General features: G+C 40.5%; 1 protein-coding gene across 1 annotated transcript in view; it reads right to left on the bottom strand.

Annotated features, from left to right (window-relative positions):
* gldn (gliomedin) overlaps positions 1–19,590 on the bottom strand; it is a 45,107-nt gene that overhangs the window by 10,325 nt on the left and 15,192 nt on the right. The window contains exons 3-5 of the mRNA XM_073033156.1: positions 5,702–5,728; positions 5,496–5,594; positions 3,978–4,133 (exon numbers count right to left, since the gene is read on the bottom strand). Of these exons, the coding sequence (XP_072889257.1) occupies positions 3,978–4,133; positions 5,496–5,594; positions 5,702–5,728 (282 nt within the window). The remainder of the gene's footprint in view (positions 1–3,977; positions 4,134–5,495; positions 5,595–5,701; positions 5,729–19,590) is intronic.

Raw genomic sequence — 19,590 nt, 5'->3', positions numbered from 1 at the left:
AGTTCACGGGGGATATTAGAGGAAGGTTTTTCACTCAGAGAGTGGTTGGTGTGTGGAATGCACTGCCTGAATCAGTGGTGGAGGCAGACACACTAGTGAAGTTTAAGAGACTACTAGACAGTTATATGGAGGAATTTAAGGTGGGGGGTTATATGTGAGGCAGGGTTTGAGGGTCAGCACAACATTGTGGGCCGAAGGGCCTGTAATGTGCTGTACTATTCTATATCTATGAAAGACCCTATTGTATCCGCCTCCACCACCGTTGCCGGCAGCCCATTCTACGCACTCACCAATCTCTGAGTAAAAAACAACTTACCCCTGACATCTCTGTATGTACTCCCCAGCACCTTAAACCTGTGTCCTCATGTGAATCTTCCCTGGCCTTTATCAAAATGACACCATGGGATCTCTCACCTTGATCTGGGAGAGTAGATTGGGGTCTCAGTTCACACTCTGAGAGAGCAGACGCCCTCAATGCTGGAGTCATCGGCCATTACATTTGTGACTCAGAAGTGAAAATCCTTAACAACTGCAGGTTGGAGTCATTTCAAGGCACAAACTTCGATTAGACTGAACTGACAAGTTGAACTCCAGTTCAGCAGCTTCAAGCCTGTGAAATACTAGGCAATCATGTAGTGGAGGCAGGAGTAGTGATGTGATTAATGAAGAGTCCCGTGCAATATGTTACCAGAAATAAAAGTAAAGCTAACTTTTCCTTCCCTTTCTCCTATGGTCCACTCTCCTATCAGATTCCTTTTTCTCCAGGCCTTGACCTTTCCCACCCAGCTGGCTTCACCTATCACTTTACAGCTAACCTCCTTCCCCTCTCCCTACCTTTTCTATTCTGGCACCTTCCTCCTTCCTTCTCAGTCCTGAAGCAGGGTCTCAGCCCGAAATATCAACTGTCTGTTCACTTCCATGGATGCTGCCTGACCTGCTGAGTTCCTCCAGCATTTTGTGCAGTTGTTGCTTTGCACTTCCAGCATCCATAGAATTTCTCACGTTTATCATTTGTAACCTTCCATAGCTCTCTTTAACTAAACCATCAGGTGACCTGGACGGAAGATGCAGTCCTTCTCGTTCTGCCCATACTGTTTGAGCACCACTTAGTTTTTATGTTATAGCAGCTCAAAGTTTGAATTTCTAGTGTTAATAATACCATTTAGAACTAACTGGAATCTTTATGATATCAGTGTAGCCAAGATAATTTACACAATATGTGAACCACTGGATAACAGAAGCTAAAACATAAATCTTATGTAGGTGGTTCCACTATAATGCCTTTTTTGACAATGCGAATTGGTTATAACACAATTGATGGATTAGGGAACACTTGGCATTTCATGGGCCACATAGAAAATGTGATTAGGAACTTCTGTTCAAATTTGTGCTTTAAAGGCAGCCACAGTGTCTTCTGTACATGATTTCCATGACTTTCTATTATACAACATTTCTACAGACTAGCAGATCTACCTACATAAAAAAGACAAATCAATGGGTGCTTTCCTAATCTTCAGTCAATGGGAACCATGACAAAACTGGCTGAAGACTTTACTCTTGCTCAAGGTGTCTGTAATACTCTAGTGGAAAACAACAAAGAAATTCCCGGTATACCCTTGCCACCAAACTTGCCCAAATCGTAATACTGATGACACTTCAAATTGATTTTACTAAAATGCTTTGGGAACTGAGAGTGTGATGGATATACTGTTAAAACCCATTGAATATTTTAAATAGCAATTATGTTATTACATTGCTTGACTTTGTTGAATCTGCTATTTTCTCCAACAACAAAAAAACACTAACTTTTATATCCTTTATTATAATAACCCACAGTGTCTCACCCCGCATCATTCATCTTTTATTATACTAGCTCTTGGTTTTTGAAATAACACATAACATTCCTCAATTCTGATAAGGTCTAAAAAAATTGTAAAGGGCAGTATAATGTTTACAGCAGAATGCCTGAGAAATATAAAATATGGCTCCTGAAGTAGTTTTATTCAATACTTATTTATACATGTTTTATTCAAACATGTGCAAGTCAACACAAATATTAACATGGTAATATTTTATGCAACACACAACATGCTGAAAGAACCGAGCAGGCCAGTCAGCATCCATGGAAACAAATCAACAGTTGACATTTCAGGCTGAGACCCTTAATCAAGGTTTTATGTTTTGTGTGTGAGATGTATGTACTATGTCGTGTAACTTGGTTTGTGGCTGTTTCATTTGGCAGTGTACGTGTGTACAGTTGATTGACACTAAACTTGAACTTGAACAAAGCTTTTCCATGCATGCACTGCTAAAGTATACTCCCCTCCGACATAACTCAACAAGCAGAACACTATAGAATAGAGTATACCTCATCATGAACTTGTGAGGGGAGTCATTTTCTATGATGCACTAAAAAAGAGTTTCAGATAATAGCCACACTGTTCATGAAATTACTATCAGACAACTCTTTCCATAGCATCCACAAAGGCTGATACTAAAACAAGGGAAAGATGGGAATCAAAAAGACTATGAAAATCAGGACTCATTAACATGATGCTGAGCATCAATAGGTACTGAGCAGTGACCCATTGCAAAATTAAAGTAACTTTATTATCAAAGTATGTGCATGTTACCATGTACTACCTTGTGGCTCAGTTTATTGCAGGAATTTACAGGAAGATAAATGCAATAGAAATTATGAAAAACTATACATAAAGACCGACAAGCAACCAATATGCAAAAGAAGACAAAAAGTGCTAATAAAAATTATCACCAGCTCTGGGAACTACGAGGGGTGATTGATAAGTTTGTGGCCTAAGGTAGAAGGAGTCAATTTTAGAAAACCTAGCACATTTATTTTTCAGCTTTGTCCCCTCCTACATTTACACACTTAGTCCAGCAGGCGTGGAGCATACGGATCTTGGACCTCCAAAAAGTGTCCACAGCAGGGGTGATTGATAAGTTCTTGGCCTAAGGTAGGAGGAGATGAGTTATACAGTTCTTGTTACATGCACATGCAGTTCAACTCTTTGAGTGATTATGCAGAAAGTTTGAAGTTAATAACTCAGCTCCTACCTTAGGCCACGAACTTATCAATCACCCCTGCTGTGAACACTTTCTGGAAGTCCAAGATCCATATGCTCCACGACCGCTGGACTAAGTGTGTAAATGTAGGAGGGAACTATGCTGAAAATTAAATGTGCTAGGTTTTCTAACATTGACTCCTTCTACCTTAAGCCACGAACTTATCAATCACCCCTCGTAACTGGCACCCACACTAAGTCAACTATTCTTCTTGTTGATCCACTCAAAAAAAAAAAAATCAGTTGGTGGAGTTAGATAACTTTACTTACCTCTACTCTAAACTGATTCCACAACCTATGGACTCACTTTCAAGGACCCTACAACTCATGTTTTCAGAATTATTTACTTATTTTTTTATTATCATTATTTTTTATATTGGCAATATATATCTCCTTTGGCACACTGGCTATTTGTCAGTCTTTGTGTGAAGCTTTCCACTGATTCTGTTGTATTTCTTTGCTCTACTGTTAATACCTTCTAGAAATTGTATCTGAAAGTAGTAATTGGTGGCATATGTACTTTGATAATAAATTTACCTTGAAGTTTTTGAACTTTGAGTCATTTCTATAGGGCTTCCCCTTTCTGGACTACAGACAATTGGTAGTACAAAGAATGGGGCAAACATTTGTCCATTTACACACAAGAATGACAACCCTCAGGCTGGATCTCCAGTGCTTTTGCAGTGGCCCAAAGTGGATGCCCAGCAATTGAAAAGTACAACCAGTCAGAGGCACTTTTTAATACATTGACATCAATTTCCCAAAACTCCTGCCATATCCAGAAAGAAGTATATTTTGTAAATGGAGTTAGCAAAATTGTAACTATCATTATTAAATCCAAGGGAACAATGGCTACTTAACATTGAGTAGCAAACTTTAAACTTTCTGGATTACCTTCTAAAATGATCTCGTTGTGAGGTTCTCCTTTATCACCTTTTGGTCCTGGTGCACCTCTTGGACCTGGTAATCCATCTAATCCAGGTGGACCTGGGTCTCCTTTGTCACCTCTTGGCCCTGGCTCTCCAGGATCCCCTTTTGGGCCAGGAGGAGCTGTGATTTGAAAAAGTAGTTTTGCTTTAATTCAAATGCTAATCAGTTGATTACTTTGTTATGAAAACACAATATTTATGGATATATAAAATAAGATATTATGCTTATAAAATCCACATTTGCCAACTGATGTTTTAGTATCCAAAGCTGTCCAACTCTTGATACAATATAATTTTTGAAACGTATTTCATGCTGAATTTCACCTGGCCAAATTAACCAAGAAAATAACTAGGAACACACAGCAGATCAGGCAGTGTTTGCATGCAGAGAAGCAAAGTCAACCCTTCAAGTCCATGAGACTTAGTCAGAAGATAGCCTTGAAATATTACCTCTTGTTTCTTGTCCCACGGATGCAGCTTGAATTGCTGAGAGTTTCCGGTACTCTCTGCTTCCATTTTAGATTTCCGGCAACTGCTGTGTTTTTCTGCTTGGATTTTCAAAGAAAATATTCTGTCCAATGTTTCTAAACATTGGCATTCTGTATCATTTCAGGGACATTATGTTACAAGTCACCCATAACTATCTTATTTGCACAGTTAAAGACTTGTACTGGATTCTGAAAGTGTCCTTTAGTAGGCATGAGAGGCCCTCCATTGGTTGGGGTTAAGCATCCTACCTGTCTATGTGTTACACAAGCTAGGTCTGTACGATATAGAGACCAAACTGCTGCCAGGGAGCAGGCTCCCCCTCCCCATGCAGCTGATGATTCCAAAATAACAGCAGAGACCATTACAGTTTGGCACCAGCAACGTCACAAGGGTTGCCAGTCAGCATTGAACTCAATGTAGGTCTTACTCAGTGACTCCAGCTCTCAGTTTTTCTTTAGGGTTTACTCCTGAAGCCTTCCCCAAGAATGGGTATAGCCACAAGGCAGCGGAGGTTTGAGATCAGTTTCCCTTCTCCTAGACGAGCTGCCAACTATGATGGACGAGCCCCATCTTCCAGGAACGACTGGTTTTAGGGTGCCAGTAACACGCCTTTGCCCCTTCTGACAGTAGAAACAGTTCTGCTGGGCTTAGTAACTAAGCCATATGTGAAAACCAGGAGGTGGACTTGCTTATCAGAGGTCATTTGAGACGCACGCTATTGGCAGAAATTAATAGGTAGTGCAAGCTTATCCCCACTACCTCCCCCGACTATGACAACCTTAAGCAGGCATGAAGATTACTTTCAACTTAAGTCTTGAAGAGAAATTCTGTAAAAAAAAAGGTACTTTTTGTACTGACAGGTACAATACTAATAGTTTGAGAAAATGTACCACAGTACTCATCTGCCTGTCCTTTCCTCAGCAATATTAATCCATTATAAATGAAAAGGGAGATATTTCTGCGGAAAACAGCTGAGGCGTAGAAGATTTGCTACCTTTTCGAGCTCGCTTGCCTTCCTTCCCAGGTGGTCCAGGAAGCCCCGTGAGTCCATCTGAACCATTTAACCCAGGTAACCCATCCAGACCAGGAGGGCCTACAGAAATAAGACAATCTATTAGCCCAAATTAAAGTGTCAACCAAAATTTGTCAGAATTCTTTGAAGCTTTAAAGAATAGTGTCGGTATAAATTATTTTTCCTACCTGGAGGTCCAACTGGTCCTGGTGGCCCTATTTTGCAAAAATTAGAAAAAAAAGAGATTAAAATGTACCTTAGTCACCAGATAAAACATGAGAATACCACAGGGTTAGTGTGAAGCTGCATTGAGGTTGGGGAAGGATAGATTGATAGGGAGAGTCTTTGATGGGGTGAGGCCAGGATTGCCCTGGGGATAAGTGTAAATGATGTCATCTGGTCAGTAGAGGGTGGTCGGCAGTTAGGGAGGGAGGGAAGAAATTATCTTTTTTTTTAGATAAAAGCTATAAAATATAAGAATTGCGAAATACAGGGGCACAGGATGTACCCAGTTTATGAGAGAAAAGCTGAGACAATGTCATAGGTGGGTGTCCTGGCCCATTTCTGATTGCCTGAAGTACGGAGTGTTGCAAACTGCTCGTTCCTCAAGCCTAAGCTGGGTCTCATTGTTACAGTGTGGGAGGCGACAGACAGAGTGGCAGAGGGGTAGGGAATTAAAATGGCAGGTCAGTGCTGCACAAAACATCCCCAAACCTGTGTGTAACTTCTAAAGAACTCTAGTGAGCAGGGAATGCAGTCGGTACACCAGAGAAGAGCATGTGAAAGCGAGTCTCTGCCTCACCTGGAAACATTGCTTGGGTTGGGAAGAGGTAAAAGGACAAGGTGTCAGGTCCAGCAGTTATACCGGGAAAATGCTGTATGATGGAAGGCACACCCACGAAATGCTGGAGGAACTCTCTATGGAGAGAAATTTAGAGTCGATGTTTCAGGCCGAGGCCCTTCATCAGGACATAAAGATTTGAAGTTCCTGAAATGTCAACTCTTTATTCCACTCCAGAGATGCTGCCTGACCTGCTGGGTTTCCAGCATCTGCAGAATCTCTTTGAGTTTATGAAGGGAGGTGGTTGGTGAGGACAGTAGAGTGGTCCAGGGAGTCAGGAAGTCACAAACAAGGTGCCCCTTTCAAAACATTAAAAAGGGAGGGGAGGGAAGATATGCCCGATGGTGGAATCTTATTAAAACTGATGGTAATTGCAAAGTGGTTTGGGAAGGTTTGAAAGATATTCTATTATTGAGGGAATTTAGTGAGTTCAAACACACTGTGAAACCTCATTAGAGTCATTCATTTAAATTAATTAGTTCTGCACTGCTTAGGCATAATCATCCAGAGGCCACAATTCTGTATAAAATTAATGTACCCTTCAGAGGCATGGATTGCTTTAAGGACGGTTAGCATGGTTTTGCTAAAGCAACATATCCAATAAATCTACTTATTTAAGGTAGCAGAGGACCCTGATTAAAACTGTTAATTGGTATTGTGCTTCAGACCTTCAGAAAGGTGCATCGTGACAGATGGAATGATAAGTGCAGAATGATAATGTCCTTTCCAAAAAGTATTCCCAGATCTTGTTCCAAATAATCTTGTTCCTGGCCCTGCAGAAGTAGCTAACCTTGCCTTTTAATAATACCACAAAGCCAACTGTAAACTACACACTCCCCACGTGGATACACAAGCGATTACAGATGCTGTAATCTTGAACAGCAGATAACCTGCTGGTAGATCTCAGGGACTAAAGCAGCATCTGTGGATGGAAAGTAACTGCTGACCTTTCGAGACAAACCCACGTGTAAGGATCAGCTGACAGGCAGAAGGCTTTTTTGGAATGCTTGCTCAGGCTGCTGGTAGTGGAAATGTGGGGGTAGGGCTTCAAAGTGGTTCGGACCAGATTCAGTATGTTACTGTCCACTCTACTAGAACATTCACATCACTAAAATGCAGCTATATCTTAATCACATCATAATACCTTGATTTGTAGGTCTAAAGTGACCATGTGGTCCTGGTAATGGGAAAGTATGATCTATTAGTGTGAGAATTTTAGGTTTATTCATCACATACACATTGGGGCACACAGTAAAACGTATCTTTTGCATTAATGACCAACGCACCCAAGGGTGTGCTGGGGTCAGCTTGCAAGTGTCAGCACACATTCCAGTTCCAAAGTAGCATGTCCACTAAGAGATATCGGCTCCTTTAGCTCAGGCACAGAAAGACCAACCCACAGCAGTAACGAAGACCGACAACAAAAACAGCTGACCCTCACCTGTGAGTCTGCTGTGGGTCATCTACCATGTTCAGTCCGGTGTGGCCTCCTGTATATCGGTGAGACCCGACGTAGATTGGGAGACCACTTCACCGAGCATCTACGCTCTGTCCGCCTGCAAAAGCGGGATCTCTCTATGGCCACCCATTTTAATTCCAGTCCCCGTTCCCACCCCGCTAAGTCCATCCATGGCCTCCTCTGCTGTGGTGATGAGTCCACACTTAGTTTGGAAGAACAACGCCTTATATTCTGTTTGGGTAGCCCCAGCTCTCCTTCACCATTTCCCATCCACTTTTCCCTCTTTCACTTCATCTCCTTGCCCACACATCGCCTCCCTCTGGTGCTTCCCCCCCTTTTTCTTTCTACTATGGCCTTCTGTCTCTTTCACCAATCAACTTCCCAGCTCTTTGCTTTATCCCTCCCCCTTCAGGTTTCACCTATCACCTTGTGTTTCTCTCTCCTCTCCCTCCACCTTTTAAATCTCCTCAGTTTTTTTTTCTCCAGTCTTGCCGAGGAGTTTCAGCCCGAAACATCAACTGTACTTTTTTTACTACAGATACTGCCTGGCCTGCTGAGTTCCTCCAGCATTTTGTGTGTGTTGCTCAGATTTCCAGCATCTGCAGATTTTCTCTCATTTGTGACCCTGCCACCAAACGGTGAACGTGTTTCTGTGTCACACAACTCTATGACAACATTCCACTGAGGCGCAAATAAACAGCAGTCATTTAAAACGATTCAAGTGTTTTTCCTTTTCCCATAGAACACTGCATCAGGCGTTACCAACTGTATTGTGTTCCCAGAGATTTCCAGCGATCTCCTGTGAGATTTTCTAACAGCCCCTCCCCCATGCCACTCATGATTTAACAAAACAGCTTTCAAATATAGATTCTGCAACATTGAACTTTGATGACCTGACCTCTCAAATTCAGTAAAATGTCAAATGACAATTGAAACAATCAGACAGCATTGTTGAAACTCAAGTTCAATCTCACACGCTCCCTCGTACATTCACAGTTTCGCTCTCACACAACCACTTTTTCATGCACACAACAATTTTTCAAAGTATTTTTAGACTGCTCTTTGGGTACAGCCAATACTTCAAAGGCCGGTTACTAAATAAAACCTCTCAAGCACCCATTCCTTTCTCCCGTGACCAATATTAAATTAATTTTTTAAATAAATGCTTTTTTTGTCTTTCAATACATGTTCAACAAATTAAAGGCTTGCAAATATACATATATTTTATTTGTTGAGAGGTAAATGCTTACAACAGGCCCTTCCGCTGCAAGAGGTGGCACCCTCCAGCAACCCACCTATTTAACCCTTGCCTAATCTCAGGGCAATTTACAGTGACTAATTAACCTACTAACTGGTATATTTTTGGAATGTGGGAGGAAACCGGAGCACCCGGTGGTAACCCACTCATTTCACAGGTAGGATGTACAAACTTCTTACAGGCAGTGTCGGAATTGAACTTTGAACTCCAGCGCTCCAAGCTGCAATAGCATCATGGTAACTGTCGTGCTATCCTCATTCCCTATTCCCAAATATCCTTCTATCCTATCCTAAATGTGACAATAAATTAATTGTTTACAGGTTGGAGGATGATTCTGATGAATTTTAAGAACATCTTAAAATAGAGTATGCAGGTATGCATCTAAGGTTTATTGACATTCATTCTGCACGTTACTACTCCCTCAAAGTGCAGTATCTGCTGCATTGCTTCTGAACTATTTCCAAAAGAAAGATCCATTTGCACCATTTTTCTTTGCATTAACTGCATGCATTTTTGTACATGTTTGGCAGCATTTACACACATTTCCTGATGAAATCCTCATTGGGACAGGCATTTCCAAAGGAGGAAATTAAAAATTGTTAAGCCATTTCACTGCTAAGTATGGAATAGGAGAACCTGTCCGTGATCAGCTGATCAATAGTGTGGGACGCAGAAGGATTTTTCAATACACCTGGATTTAAGTAAGGCTGCCCTTCCTCCTCTGCCTTGTTTGTCTGCTTGTCTGATATTGTAATGAGAGACACAGAGATGGCAGAGGAACTGAATGCATATTTTGCACCAGTCTTCACAGTGGAAGACATCTGCAGCATACCGGACATTCAAGAGTGTCAGGGAAGTGAAGTATGTGAAGTGAAAATTACAACTGAGAAGGTGCTCAGAAGGCTGTCCTCTTAGCCCATTACTATTTAACATTGCTTTAGAACCTTTGGCAATTACCATCAGAGAATCACAGGATATTTCGGGTATTAATCGTGGGACAGATATTCATAAGTTATCTTTGTATGCAGATGATTTATTATTATTTATTTCTAACCCTGAGAAATCTATTCCAGCAGTTCTATCATTGTTGGCTCAATTTAGTGAGTTTTCTGGGTATAAGTTAAATCTTAATAATAGTGAATTGTTTCCTTTGAATAGACAGGTCCCAATTTATGGAAATTTACCTTTTAAATTAGTTAATGACTCTTTTATTTACTTAGGGATTAAAATCACAAAAAACCATAAAGAATTATTTAGGTTTAATTTTTTACCCTTAATTGATCAGATTAAATGCTTGTTTACTAAGTGGTCACCATTATCTTTATCTCTGATAGGTAGGATTAATCCTATTAAGATGGTTATTTTACCTAAGTTTTTATATATTTTTCAAGCGGTACCAACTTTTATTCCGAAATCTTTTTTTACTAATGTTGATTCAAAAATTTCCTCATATATATGGCAGAATAAAAATCCCAGGTTAGGTAAAATATACTTACAGAAGACAAAGAAGGAAGGTGGGTTGGCATTACCTAATTTCAGATTTTATTATTGGGCAGTTAATATTAGATATTTGTTATGTTGGTTGAAAGACTGGGATGGATCTTTTGGCCCTCATTGGGTGAGTTTGGAAATTAAATCGGTACCAGGTTATGCTCTGGGTTCTATTTTAGGGACTTCTCTCCCTTTTGCTCTTTCTAAATTGCCGAAACAAATTGACAACCCGATAGTTAAACATACTTTACGTATATGGTTTCAATTTCGGAAATTTTTCGGGTAGACTCAATTCGTTTTAAATATTCCTATTGTATCTAATTGCTTTTTCCACCCTTCAATTATAGATCAAGCTTTTTCGGCTTGGAAAACTAAGGGATTACTAAGATTTTCTGATTTATTTTTGGACAATTGTTTTATGTCTTTTGAGCAATTATCTAATAAATATAATTTGCCTAGATTTCATTTTTTTAGATATTTACAGATTAGGCATTTTTTAAGTACGGTACTTCCTATGTTTCCAAATTTTGTGTCTTCAGATATTTTGGAGAGTTTGTTTGAATTAAACCCTTTTCAAAAAGGGCTTATATCAAAACTTTATAATATAATTATGAAGATACGTTCAGAGCCCCTTTATAAGGAGTATAGGGAGTTAGGAAGGCAGTTAAGAAGAAGGACCGCAAAGGTAGTAATCTCGGGATTACTGCCTGTGCCACGCGACAGTGAGAGTAGGAATGGAATTAGGTGGAGGATGAATGCGTGGTTGAGGGATTGGAGCAGGGGGCAGGGATTCAAGTTTCTGGATCATTGGGACCTCTTCTGGGGCAGGCGTGACCTGTTCAAGAAGGACGGGTTACACTTGAATCCTGGGGGGACCAATATCCTAGCGGGGAGGTTTGCTAGGGCTACGGGGCAGACTTTAAACTAGTAAGATGGGGGGGCGGAAATCAATTTGAGGAAACTATGGGAGAGGAGGTTAGTTCACCAGTAGAGCAAGTAAGTAGACCGTGTGTGAGGGAGGACAGGCAGGTGATGGAGGAGGGATGCGCTCAGCCCGAAGTTGTAGGGGAGAAGAAAGAAAAGGATAATAAATTTGAATGCATTGCTAGGGATGAAAAGAGAGGAGGAGGTGGAGAGTATCTTAAATGTATCTATTTTAATGCTAGGAGCATTGTAAGAAAGGTGGATGAGCTTAAAGTGTGGATTGATACCTGGAATTATGATGTTGTAGCTATTAGTGAAACATGGTTGCAGGAAGGGTGTGATTGGCAACTAAATATTCCTGGATTTAGTTGCTTCAGGTGTGATAGAGTAGGAGGGGCCAGAGGAGGAGGTGTTGCATTGCTTGTCCGAGAAAATCTTATGGCGGTGCTTTGGAAGGATAGATTACAGAGCTCCTCTAGGGAGGCTATTTGGGTGGAATTGAGGAATGGGAAAGGTGTAGTAACACTGATAGGAGTGTATTACAGGCCACCTAATGGGGAGCGTGAGTTGGAAGAGCAAATGTGTAAGGAGATAGCAGATATTTGTAGTAAACACAAGGTGGTGATTGTGGGAGATTTTAATTTTCCACACATAGATTGGGAAGCTCATTCTGTAAAAGGGCTGGATGGTTTAGAGTTTGTGAAATGTGTGCAGGATAGCTTTTTGCAACAATACATAGAAGTACCGACTAGAGATGGGGCAGTGTTGGATCTCCTGTTAGGGAATGCGATAGGTCAGCTGACAGATGTATGTGTTGGGGAGCACTTCGGGTCCAGTGATCACAATAGCATTAGCTTCAATATAATTATGGAGAAGGACAGGACTGGACCTAGAGTTGAGATTTTTGATTGGAGAAAGGCTAACTTTGAAGAGATGCGCAGGGATTTAGAGAGAGTGGAATGGGTCAAGTTGTTTTATGGGAAGGATGTAATAGAGAAATGGAGGTCATTTAAGGGTGAAATTATGAGGGTACAGAATCTTTATGTTCCTGTTCGGTTGAAAGGAAAGGTTAAAGGTTTGAAAGCGCCATGGTTTTCAAGGGATATTAGAAACTTGGTTCGAAAAAAGAGGGATGTCTACAATAGATATAGGCAGCATGGAGTAAAGGAATTGCTCGAGGAATATAAAGAATGTAAAAGGAAACTTAAGAAAGGGATTAGAAAAGCTAAAAGAAGTTACGAGTTTGGTTTGGCAAATAAGGTGGAAGTAAATCCGAAAGGCTTCTACAGTTATATTAAAAGCAAGAGGATAGTGAGGGATAAAATTGGTCCCTTAGAGAATCAGGGTGGTCAGCTATGTGTGGAGCCGAGGGAGATGGGAGAGATTTTGAACGATTTCTTCTCTTCGGTATTCACTAAGGAGAAGGATATTGAATGGTGTAAGGTGTGGGAAACAAGTAAGGAAGTTATGGAACCTATGACAATTAAAGAGGTGGAAGTACTGGCGCTTTTAAGAAATTTAAAAGTGGATAAATCTCCGGGTCCTGACCGGATATTCCCCAGGACCTTGAGGGAAGTTTGTGTAGAGATAGCAGGAGCACTGACGGAGATCTTTCAGATGTCATTAGAAACAGGGATTGTGCCGGAGGATTGGCGTATTGCTCATGTGGTTCCATTGTTTAAAAAGGGTTCTAGAAGTAAGCCTGGCAATTATAGTCCTGTCAGTTTGACATCAGTGGTGGGTAAATTAATGGAAAGTATTCTTAGAGATAGTATTTATAATTATCTGGATAGACAGGATCTGATTAGGAGTAGCCAGCATGGATTTGTGCGTGGAAGGTCATGTTTGACAAACCTTATTGAATTTTTTGAAGTAGTTACGAGGAATGTTGACGAGGGTAAGGCAGTGGATGTAGTCTATATGGACTTCAGCAAGGCCTTTGACAAAGTTCCACATGGAAGGTTAGTTAAGAAGGTTCAGTCGTTAGGTATTAATGCTGGAGTAATAAAATGGATTCAACAGTGGCTAGATGGGAGATGCCAGAGAGTAGTGGTGGATAATTGTTTATCGGGATGGAGGCCGGTGACTAGCGGGGTGCCTCAGGGATCTGTTTTGGGCCCAATGTTGTTTGTAATATACATAAATGATCTGGATGATGGGGTGGTAAATTGGATTAGTAAGTATGCTGATGATACTAAGGTAGGAGGTGTTGTGGATAATGAGGTGGGTTTTCAAAGCTTGCAGGGAGATTTATGCCGGTTAGAAGAATGGGCTGAACGTTGGCAGATGGAGTTTAATGCTGAGAAGTGTGAGGTTCTACATTTTGGCAGGAATAATCCAAATAGAACATACAGGGTAAATGGTAGGGCATTGAGGAATGCAGTGGAACAGAGAGATCTAGGAATAACAGTGCATAGTTCCCTGAAGGTGGAGTCTCATGTAGATAGGGTGGTGAAGAAGGCTTTTGGAACGCTGGCCTTTATAAATCAGAGCATTGAGTACAGAAGTTGGGATGTAATGTTAAAATTGTACAAGGCATTGGTAAGGCCAAATTTGGAATATTGTGTACAGTTCTGGTCACCGAATTATAGGAAAGATATCAATAAATTAGAGAGAGTGCAGAGACGATTTACTAGGATGTTACCTGGGTTTCAGCACTTAAGTTACAGAGAAAGGTTGAACAAGTTAGGTCTCTATTCATTGGAGCGTAGAAGGTTGAGGGGGGATTTGATCGAGGTATTTAAAATGTTGAGAGGGATAGATAGAGTTGACGTGAATAGGCTGTTTCCATTGAGAGTAGGGGAGATTCAAACGAGAGGACATGATTTGAGAGTTAGGGGGCAAAAGTTTAAGGGAAACACGAGGGGGTATTTCTTTACTCAGAGAGTGATAGCTGTGTGGAATGAGCTTCCTGTAGAAGTAGTAGAGGCCAGTTCAGTTGTGTCATTTAAGGTAAAATTGGATAGGTATATGGATAGGAAAGGAGTGGAGGGTTATGGGCTGAGTGCGGGTAGGTGGGACTAGGTGAGATTAAGAGTTCGGCACGGACTAGGAGGGCCGGAATGGCCTGTTTCCGTGCTGTGATTGTTATATGGTTATATGGTTATATGGTTATAAGACAAAAAATGATTGGGAAAGAGAGCTTAATCTTATTATTCCTATTGAGAATTGGGATAGAATTCTTCAATTAGTTAATACATCATCTATATGTGCCAAACATTCATTAATACAATTTAAGGTCGTACATATGTCCAAGGATAAATTAGCTCATTTTTATTCTTATATAAATCCTATTTGTGATAGATGTCAATTTGAAACCGCGTCTTTAACTCATATGTTTTGGTCATGTCCGCTTTTGAAAAAATATTAGAAAGATATTTTTGATATTATCTCTGCGGTATTGAACATCGATTTACAACCCCATCCTATTACCGCAATTTTTGGTTTACCAATGATGGACTCACTTCATTTATCTTCTTCCGCCTGTCGAATGATTGCATTTCTCACTCTGATGGCTAGAAGATCTATTTTGTTGAATTGGAAGGAAATTAATCCTCCCACTGTATTTCATTGGTTTTCTCAAACTATGTTATGTTTAAATTTAGAAAAAATTAGAAGTGGTGTATTCGATACTTCTATTAAATTTGAAAAGATATGGAGACCATTTATTCAATATTTTCATATGATGTAATATGACCCTGTTCCAAGCTTATTTGATTTTCCAGCTTTAATCTTATTTATGTTGACCTCGGAGTTGACGACACTGATGATTATGTATTCTTGTGAGATATTATAAACAGCCCTTTTTTTTTTCTTTTTCTAGTTTTTTTTTTCTTTTTTTCTTTTTTTGCTTTTTTCTTCTTTATTAGCTATTAGATTAGTAGTTTAGTCAATTTTGCAAACTTTTTTTTTCTTTTTTCTGTTTTTTTTATATCATATATTATGAAATACCTAGATTTACCTTGTTCATACATATACTGTATGGTTCATGTTTTGGGAAAACTCATTTATACTGTAATCATTGCTTATGTATTCTTTCATGTGCAATGGGAATTTGTATGTTTGTAATCCCTTTATTAATATATCAATTGTATTTTGTTCATATTATTAATATTAATAAAAAGATTGAAAAAGAAAAGAGAAGGTGCTCAGGAAGCTTAATGGTCTGAGGGTGGATAAATCTCCTGGACCTGATGGAATGCACCCTCGGGTTCGGAGAGAAGTCGCTGGAGAGATTGCTGAGGCATTAACAATGATCTTTCAAGAATCGATAGATTCTGGCATTGTACCTGATGACTGGAAAATTGCAAGTGTTACTCCACTATTAAGAAAGGTGGGAGGCAGCAGAAAGGCTGTTAACCTGATATCAGTGGTTGGGAAGCTGTTGTAATCGATTGTTAGGGATGAGATTACGGAGTACCTGGAGGCACATGACAAAATAGGTCAAGGCCAGCATGGTTTCCTGGAAGGAAAATCCTGTCTGACAAACCTACTGTAATTTTTTGAGGGAATTACAAGCAGGGTAGACAAAGGAGATGCAGTAGATGTGGTGTACTTGGATTTTCAGAAGGCCTTTGACAAGGTGCCGCACATGAGGCTGCTTAGCGAGATAAGAGCCCATGGAATTACAGGGAAGTTACTAGCATGGGTGTAGCATTGGCTGATCGGCAGAAGACAGAGAGTGGGAATAAAGGGATCCTATTCTGGATGGCTGCTGGTTACCAGTGGAGTTCCACAGGGGTCGGTGTTGGGACCGCTTCTTTTTACTATGTAGTCAATGACTTGGACTGTGTTGCCCTTAAGGCATTTATTTAACTTAATTACATTTTCACTTTAGTAATTCGTTTGTAACTATTTTCTAGTTAAAGTTAAGGTTGATAACTATGTTGCAGTTGTTGAAGGTAAATTCATTGTCTGTGATGTATCGCGGCATGTGATGACGTCACACCCGGTTTTGCCGCGTCTTGTGGGTAAATACCAGTTTGGAGAAATGGGAAGGTGGGGGCTTGTGTGTACAGGATCAGCGCGAGAAAAATTCAATTTCTCCGCACTAAGAAACATCATAGAAGCAATGCCATAAGTTCATATGACAGTCGATAGGATGAAATAAAAATGTTAACGCTGATTCTGTTAAAAGAAATGACGGTTGATAAAGTTTATTTTCTTGTGCTATTGAAAGCGTTGCTGGATAGTTCGTGTTGAAGTGTATTTAAAGCTGTTGATGGGGTAGGTAGATTCTGACTATATGTTGTTCTTTAATGAGACTTTAATATAGTTTGTTGTAGTTCTACTTTTACAAGTATTTATGATGCAAATGTAATGCCAAGAAGGAAACAAATACTGTATATATTTTGTGTTATTTTATCAACAGTTTTCACCATACGTTAATGTGGAAGAGTGAACAGTAAACGGTTAATCCTGCTGTGATCCTGTCCTCATTGACTTCGGTTTAACTTGGTGTTAGTCAGAGTTTCTACACCCGGCACGAGAACACTACATGTACTATGGGATTAATGGATTTGTGGCTCAATTTGCCGATGATACAAAGATAGGTGGAGGAGCAGGTAGTGTTGTGGAAACAGAGAGACTTAGATAGTTTAGGGGAATGGGCAAAGAAGTGACAAATGAAATACAATGTTGGAAAGTGTATGGTCAAGCACTTTGGTGGAAGAAATAAATGGGCAGACTATTATTTAGATGGGGAGAGAATTCAAAATGCAGAGATGCAAAGGGTCTTGGGAGTCCTTGTGCAGGCTACCCTAAAGGTTGAGTCGGTGGTGAAGAAGGCGAATGCAATGTTGACATTCATTTCTAGAGGTATAGAATATAAGGGCAGATATGTGATGTTGAGGCTCTATAAGGCACTCATGAGACCACACTTGGAGTATTGTGTGCAGTTTTGGGCTTCTTATTTTAGAAAGGATATACTGACTTTGGAGAGGGTTCAGAAAAGATTCATAAGAATGATTCCAGAAATGAAAGGGTTACTGTATGAGGAATGTGTGGCAGCTCTTGGGCTGTATTCCCTGGAATTCAGGAAAATGAGGAAGGATCTCATAGAAACATTCCAAATGATAAAAGGCTTGAACAGATTAGATATGGCGAAGTTATTTCCCATGGTAGGGGATTCTAGGACAAGAGGGCACGACTTCAAGATTGAAGGACGTCCCTTTAGAACTGAAATGCGGGGAAATTACTTTAGTCAGAAGGTAGTAAATCTATGGAATTTGTTGCCACGAGCAGCTGTGGAGGCCAAGTCATTCAATGTATTTAAGGCTAAGATAGATAGGTTCTAGATTAGCCAAGGCATCAAAAGGTATGGGATGAAAGCAGGGGAGTGGGGGTGACTGGAAGAATTGGATCAAGCCCATGATTGAATGGCGGAGCAGACTCTATGGGCTGAATGGCCTACTGCTGCTCCTATATCTTATGGTCTTATTATTCAAGAATAATGGATTCCATGAGAACTAAACTCATAGTCTTGGAAATCATGCTGGGATCATGATGCACAGGTAACTGTTGGCCATGGTGTGGATGGAGGAAGCATAACAACAGTTATGCTTCCATTCATTCATGGTTCCATTCATTTTCATGGTTGTAGCATCCTGCCACCTCATTGGTTGAGCATATAAGTTGAAAAAGGGAAATGTGCATTGCCAATCTGACCTGGAATGCATTGAAGTATGACACTGTACAAGAGGGACAGTTTCCAATAGTTTTTCATGTTTGATAGACAAGGTGGTCAGTTAAAAAGAGTGCTTAATATTAGACCTGAAGGTTTTCCAGATATTTACAAAATAAAAGCTTGATTTCTTAAAGGGAGTTGTACAAGTCAAGTCCTGAGATTATGGATTAGGTGTTGAATATGTCTTTAACTGTGTATCATATCTTCTCATTTGCTTAATACAACTCACCGTTATCATTCTGCTCCCAACAATGTCTACTAGTTAGGTCCACCTTCATATATTGCTCTGTACACATAATCAGGAGTGCTGCAAAATACACCTATCTCAGCTTGCATATGTTGCCGGCCACATTGTCATGACGATCACATCAATCAAATTGATTGCATGACACTGCCATACATCCTTCATTGTGCAGGAATGAAACTCATAGAAAGATTCCAAATGTTAAAAGGCCTGAACAAATTAGATATGGCAAAGTTATTTCCCATAGTAGGGGAGTCTAGGACAATGAGGGCACAACTTGAGGATTAAAATACGTCCATTTAGAACAGAGGCGAAGAAATTACTTTAATCAGAGGAATTTAAATCTGTGGAATTTGTTGACACAAGCAGCTGTGGAGGCCAAATCATTGGGTGCATTTAAGGCAGACATAGGTAGGTTCTTGATTAGCCAGGGCATCAAAGGGTATGGGGAGAAGGCAGGGGAGTGGGATGGCTGGAAGAAATGGATCAGCCATGACTGAATGGCGGAGCAGACTCGATGGGCCAAATGGCCTAGTTCTGCTCTTATATCTTGTGGTCTTCCAGAGGTTTAAACTGACTGTGTTAGGAAGGATGTAACTATTGGGTGATTCAAGCCAAAGCCTCCCTATATGTGGGCTGGGAATGGCGTCTGTTCCCACTTGAGCTCTGTAACAAACATCTGTATCCAGAAATAGAAACAAACAACCAGCTGGAGGAACTCGCCAGAGTAGGCAGCATCTCTGAGAGGAAAGGAACTGTTGACCTTCAGTTAAAACCCTACACCAGGGCTGTTTCTGAGGCAATATGGTCAGAGTCAGGATTCATGCAGCTCCAGTCTGGAACTGGCCTCAGAGAATGACAGCAACAGTGAAACCATGCTCCCCGATAGCTGCTCTGATCAATTCGTTGTAACAAATGTTCTGCTGGAGGAACGCAGCAGTTTGAGCAGCATCTGACAGTGGAAAGGAACTGTTGGTGTTACAGGACAAAACACAGTGCCAGTCCTGGTGCAGGACTTCGATCCAAATCCTTCCCGCACACCTCCCCACCCCTACCAATGGATGCTGCTCGACCTACTGAGTTCCTCCAGCAGATTGCTTTTTGTTCCTAATTCCAGGAACAGCACAGTGGCGCAGAGGTCTCTGCCTGTCCACTCTATCAAGTCACCTCTCATC

The sequence above is a fragment of the Hemitrygon akajei genome, chromosome 30 (assembly GCF_048418815.1).
Source record: "Hemitrygon akajei chromosome 30, sHemAka1.3, whole genome shotgun sequence".
Taxonomy (NCBI): domain Eukaryota; kingdom Metazoa; phylum Chordata; class Chondrichthyes; order Myliobatiformes; family Dasyatidae; genus Hemitrygon; species Hemitrygon akajei.
The sequence above is the reverse complement of the archived record's forward strand: the minus strand, read 5'-3'. Positions and strand labels throughout refer to the sequence as shown.